General features: G+C 36.0%; 1 protein-coding gene across 1 annotated transcript in view; it reads right to left on the reverse strand.

Annotated features, from left to right (window-relative positions):
• Positions 1-1,528: 1,528 nt before the first annotated feature.
• Positions 1,529-6,422, reverse strand: part of LOC107719879 (anion exchange protein 3-like) — a gene marked incomplete at its 5' end in the record, with an annotated part of 43,804 nt that continues 38,910 nt past the window's right edge. Inside the window, 6 exons of the mRNA XM_016527422.1 lie at positions 1,529-2,245; positions 2,320-2,493; positions 3,009-3,178; positions 4,370-4,623; positions 4,735-4,901; positions 5,092-5,181. Of these exons, the coding sequence (XP_016382908.1) occupies positions 2,168-2,245; positions 2,320-2,493; positions 3,009-3,178; positions 4,370-4,623; positions 4,735-4,901; positions 5,092-5,181 (933 nt within the window). The remainder of the gene's footprint in view (positions 2,246-2,319; positions 2,494-3,008; positions 3,179-4,369; positions 4,624-4,734; positions 4,902-5,091; positions 5,182-6,422) is intronic.

The following is a 6,422-nucleotide window of genomic DNA, read 5'->3' on the forward strand; positions in this document are numbered from 1 at the left end:
ATGTGTGGCTTCACATTAAGTGCTTTAAAGACCTGCCATTCACAACCAAAGATCTCCACTTACTGCTCTTAGGCTCGAGAGCAGCACTTAGGCTTGTGCTTTCCAAGAAACTAAACATATCTATTCAGAGTAGCACAGCACTGCAAGACAGATATTTCTTTATTGCACAATTTCCTCTTGTTTTCACACTAAAAACTGGGGAAACGATGAGCAAAAAGAAACACATGTGGAATATGTATTTGTGATGAAATGAGCTAGTCTAGCGTGACTAGGCCAAGGAGTCTGTATTACGCATAAACAAATTCAATACACGCATGGACGGCACGATATTTACAGTCCAAAGGGCAGCTTTCTCTAAAGGTAATTGTCCGAACTCAAAACATGAGTGTAATGGAACGATTCGTCCTGTTTTCAGGTCTGTATGAGGCTGTTTTGTTCGCAAAGGGATAGAGATGAAGATGTTAAAGGTGAAGTGTGTAATTTCTTTTTTTCTCCAAATGGAATTGCAAACAGGTTACCTGAAAGTTCCTCCACATCTCCTATTGGCCGGTCAAACTGCTAGTCCCGCCCCAAACTCAACTCATTGGCTGATCTTGTCAGGTTGATTAGGATGCTCAAACAGAGCAATGTTTTTAATGTTGTTGCATATGAAGTTGGGTTTGGAATAAAGATTTTTTAATATAGAAAATATTAATACACATCGCCTTTGAAGGCAAGGGAAACATGGATTTGTTGGCTTAGCAAAGATTTTAAAAGGTCATGTGCTTCCTTTTAAAATAGCTAAAGTTTGTCGCTACTCTCCATGAACCTAACTAACAATTTGGCAGCATGTTTCATCGAAGCCAAAGTCTCTCGCTCACTGGCAGTTTGACAGCCTTTGGAAATAGCATTGTTAGCATTTATGCAATCGACCAAATCCAAGTTTAATTGGCTTTAACCTATTTCAGTTGAACTGTTCCCGAATACACTGCAGTATAACAGCATAAGGAATGGAATTAGTTCTTTGAAAAGGGTAATATTGAAAATGCGCACACAAACACACTAATATTTATAACAGCAACATATTTGGGCATTAAAACCTATATAAATTCTAAATGCTAAATTTATATATAGCAAGAAAAGCTGAGCTGCTCAAAAAAAAAAAAGGGAATCTTCAAGGCAAATAAACCAAAACAAAATGAGATGATAATGAATAAAAATAAATTCACTGATTAAAAAAAAATTTATAATAATTTAAATAAAATACACTTTGAATGCAAATTTGTTTGGAATGAAATCATGTACTGAGAGCTAAACAACAACTTCTGATGGAAACAAAAGAAAGAAAGAAAGAAAGAAAGAAAATAATAAAATAAAATAAAATAAAATAAAATATACTTTTAGCAGTGAATCTGTTTGGAAAGGAAATCATGAGCTAAGTAATGTTTTTTTTTTTCCTATTAAAGGTGCTGTAAGCAATGTTAGCCGTTTCGCTAACCCCCACAAGCCAAAGAATTCAAAATGACTGACAGTCTGAGAGTGACATCTGTCAGGAAGCAGGGACATTTTCTGCATGCTATTCCGTTTTTAAAAATCACTTATAGCACCTTTAAATGTATTGTAACTACTGCATACATCGATCAAAATAATATCACTACTGCATAAAGTACGTCTAAAGGGACTGCACTACTGTTTTCAAGCACAGCAAAGGAACCGACCACTCTAAGGGCACTGAGAGGTCATGCTACTGTAATATTCAGACTCTGTGGTCAGTGCCTACAGTAAAGTACAAGGCAACTAAGATCTACAGGCAGTAGGTCTGGACTGCATGGGTGCAGTGCATTGGGATGGGGTGAATAGGAGGTGTAAGAACCAACCTATTGGATTAGTCTCACCATCATTGCACTTTGGGAGGTCTAAGGTGCACGGGTTGTGTCTAATCTCATATTCAAAGGTCACTGGGCAGCAGCAGACAAACATGTAGGCCACATTTCGGAGAAAAAGGAAAATAGTATCCAGAACATGATCTGTGGTTCTTTTTAGAACGGAGGTTTAGAAAATTTCAAAGTACACGTGAAATAATTCTGAAAGAGGGCAGTGCATCGGAGTTCTTCCCATTCCGTACATCTTTCCCATTATCCAGAGACCTGCATTCGATTGGTCAGTGAAGAAGAGGCGAGCCGTGTGACTAGACAAGCATGTGAATCTCGTTGTACTCATCCCGTCCATCTTCATCAAAATTGGGCGAATACTCATCAGCATCCAACTGCAAGAACAAAAACGACATTTTAAAATGAAATCAACACCAGGTGGATTTTCTCAGCTGACTGATGAACTCACCGCTGCAAGCTCTCTCTCCTCAAAGATCCTGGTCAGGATGAGTCTACGCAGAGGTACGGTCATGATTAGGATGAAGGGAAAGGCCAGAGAGGCTACTGTCGACTTCACCACCCACAGCAGGGCGATACACAGCAACTGAATGATGGTGAACATGTTCATACGCCATGTCTTCACCTGTATGTGAAACAAATCATGCCTAGAATTATAACAAGGTCTAGTGAAAAGCTTCTATTTTGCCTTTTTTAAATGTAATATGTATTATTTTTGTATATTGTCAGGCACAACTTTGCTTATTTCATAAGTCTCCTAGAAATGGTGCAAATAGTTCCTATTTGTTTGATTTCTTTGTTTCAATACTTTGTTGATTTCAAATTTTAAATTAGATTTTCAATACTTGATTTCCAATGTAGTCTCAGACTTTTGAACAATGCACAGTGTTCAAATTTGTCAAATGTGGTTAGTAGTTTTCATTTTTAGGGTTGTGTTAAAAAGTGCGAAATGAAATGGTGATTTGTGCACCACCTTGTGGGTGCTTCGAAAGCTTTCAAACAGAATCCAGATGTCAATTTAGTACAAACTTGTAGCATCTACTGTGTGGAAATCAAACACAAACACATATAATAAGCTGTCAGCACTGCATTTGTAAATAACATCACTACTACCTCAAAGTCTCAGGAAAAAGTGCTTACCTTGGTAACATAGATGTGGTCAGGGTGATGTTTAGCAGGTGTGACCATGAGTGTGATTCGCTCATAAAGCTGGATACCAGTAAGAGACGTGACGCCCATGTACAGAAATATCCCAAACAGCACAGCCAGAGGAATATGACGCAGCACATCTGTCATCACTATAGACAACCCTGCACAGAGGTGATGCGATTGACAGAATCAGGAAAGTTTTTCTACCTAATTTAATTGAATAGTATTCTCTGAAAAATATTCATGTCAACTAGGAAACTTGAGTGGTCTGACATATAAAACAGATGTTGTTAATGCATTACAGTAAGTTGACCATGGTTTTACTATCATGTTCTTATGCACAACATGAGGCTGAGTACAAAAACCCCCTCTTAAAGGGATAGTTCACCCAAAAATGTCAATTCTGTCTTTTACCCACCCTCAAGTTGTTCCGAACCTGTTCAACAGAAGAATTATATTCTACTGACTTCCAAAGTATGAAAATAAAAAAATACTATGAAAGTCAATGGGGACCAAAAACTGTTTGGTTACCCACATTGGTAAAAATATCTTATTTTGTGTTAAGCAGCAGAAAGAAACTCAAACAGGTTTTGAACAACTTGAGGGTGAGTAAATTATGACAGACTATTCATTTTTAGGTGAACTATCCCTTTAACCATAGTGAAATCATGGTATGCCAACCTATGTTAAGTACTTTTTTTTTTTAAATGTAGGAAGTTCACGATTATCAAGCAACGCAACACATTTCTGGTGTGTTCATTGTAATTGCAGGTTTTTGGAGTAGTAAAAACTTCTGTCAAATTCATAATTGCAACTGCAAGCTCTGACTTTTCCCTTACAGCTGATGCTACCCAGTTAATGTGATTTAAATTAATGTGTAAATTAATGTGATTAAATATTATATTGTCATCAAACTCAAACATGAAATATCTTTGCTGGTATAAACATTGACATCATAACAATCTTGTGATTATAGTGATACTGACTGAAAGTGAATGCAGCACACACTGGTTTGAGGTCAGTAAGATTTTTTTCTTTTATTCAGCAAGGATTAAATTGATTAAAAAGGACAGTAAAGAGTTTACAAAAATATATATTTCAAACAAATGCTGTTCTTTTGAACTTTTTATTTATCAAACAATCCTGGATTAAAAATATGATTATTTTTTATTTTTATTTTTTTTTGAGCAGCAAGTCAGCATATTACAATGATTTTTGAAGGATCATATGACACTGAAGACTGGAGTAATGATGCTGAAAATTCAGCTTTGCATCACAGGAAGTTTATATAGAATTTGTAGTCACAGGTGAATTAACACGGTTCTACACAATTGTGTTTTAGTGTTTCTTACCCACTAGGATAGACACACACATCCCTGTCACCCTCTGCTCTTTAACTTCTTGGATCATGGGCTTCTCTCCGGGGGCAATGGCTTTGCTCATGACTGTCAGTGCATTCACGTGAGTCACCGAGCGCACAGTGGCGGCAGTCAGCCAGGGCAGACCGAAGAGCGGGCAGATAGCTCCTAAAGTCACTATCAGAAGCAGGTCCAGATGAAAGCCAGAACCCTTGACCAAATGCCGCTCCTTCTTGCTCACTATCAAGCTGCAGACAGGACGAACTTGATGCAATGAGCCACAAAAGCATTGTAATTGTATTGCATTTCCATCTGAGCTTAGACAGAACGTCTCTCGAAGGATCTGTCAGCTTACTCACGTGGTGATTTGAGTCTCCATGAATATGAGGATAAAAACCAGCAGGGCCGGGATCACTGAGGCCCCCATCATCCAAACAGGGAAAGGCTGTTTATCTCCAAAGGGGCTGATAAACCAGCTCCGTTTGTCCGGAGATGTGACCGAGAAACCAGAAGGGACGTTCAGCTTCTGCAACCACAAAAACACAAGCGCTCGTAACACAAGGATTCATTGGTTACAGCGCTCTGCCAAACCTACCACACTGTAATACAGACTCGGAAGAAACCTGGCTCCAATTACAGGCCAGTGCTTAATAAGAAGAGCAAGCTTCTTTGTGGTAGTATACATACTGCACATGACAGTTTAACAGTGCGGTTACCTGTGTGTATGTCTCAGGGATGATGCAGTCCACCAGCACGGAGATGAGTATAGAGATTGGAATCCCGAAATCACCAATGATTCGTCTGGCCTTTGATGATAACAGATGATACACACACAAACAGAGGATGCCAAACTTTTTAATCAGCTCAAAATGTTTGCTCACAAGGAATCCTAACATAACAACAACAAAAAATCATGTTTGCAATCAGAAATTTTGTTGATTTCCAGTAAAAACATCATTAAATTGAAATGAATTTATTTGAGAAACAAAACTGATTCTCCAAAAAAAAAAAAGAAGAAAAAAAAAAAACATAAAAGATAAGTAGAGAAATGTTGATTTAATAACATAAAAAAAATAAAAAAAATCAATCGATTACAAAAACTGGGGCTTTTAAGTTGTTGTGTTTTTATATTTATAACAATTATATGGCGATTATATTTGTATATATTTGTACGATCAGTATTAATATGGTCAGTATATTAGTATGGTCAAATGTTTAAAAAAAAATCACACTTTTTAGGTAATTAATCACAATTAATCGCACCAAACATTAGATTTTGTAATCATAAATATATTTTCACATTAAATCTTCAAACAGCTGTACAAACAACATAAAGATGGTATATTTTTTTATTTTATTTAATGGTAACTTTTTTAGTACATCAAAAAAGTTAACGTTTAATATGTTAAGTAAGTTTTAAAAAGTTAAGGGTAACACTTTACATTAAGGTTCCCTTTATAAAGGGTTTATAAAGGTGTTAATAAATGACTAATAACTCACTTACAAATGCATTATAAATCATTGATAAGCAGTTATAAATGCATGAGTAAAAGGGTGATTTTAATGCAATACCTGCAAAATAGTGAGCCATTTTTAACTCACATGTTATAAATGCTTAACAAATATATTTATAAATACTTATTTCACTCAAAACCAGATTCCTGATTTATTTCATGATGCAGCAAAAATGTATTATTATAGCAAGACTGAAGGGTGTTGTATTTATGGTGTTCTCATTTCTATCTCATGACTCGTGTTACTTTTCTTACAATGTTTCCTACCAGAATCTACTCTGTACCTTACCCATGATTCTCCGCAAAAGTCCATGATGCCTATCCACAGCAATGATTAGAAACCAATATTTTTTTTTTTTATCAAGATGAAATGATTAAATCTTGATTTTTATTTTTGGGGAAAAATCATAAAAGCACAACCATGACTTGATGAGATATTAATATTGAAAATGTTAATTCCAATATTATCTGTGAACCTTAATGTAATTAGCCATATATTAATGATTTATAAACGTTAATAACTTGTGAAAGTG

Source organism: Sinocyclocheilus rhinocerous, unplaced genomic scaffold (assembly GCF_001515625.1).
Source record: "Sinocyclocheilus rhinocerous isolate Xijiao unplaced genomic scaffold, SAMN03320098_v1.1 scaffold841, whole genome shotgun sequence".
NCBI lineage: Eukaryota > Metazoa > Chordata > Actinopteri > Cypriniformes > Cyprinidae > Sinocyclocheilus > Sinocyclocheilus rhinocerous.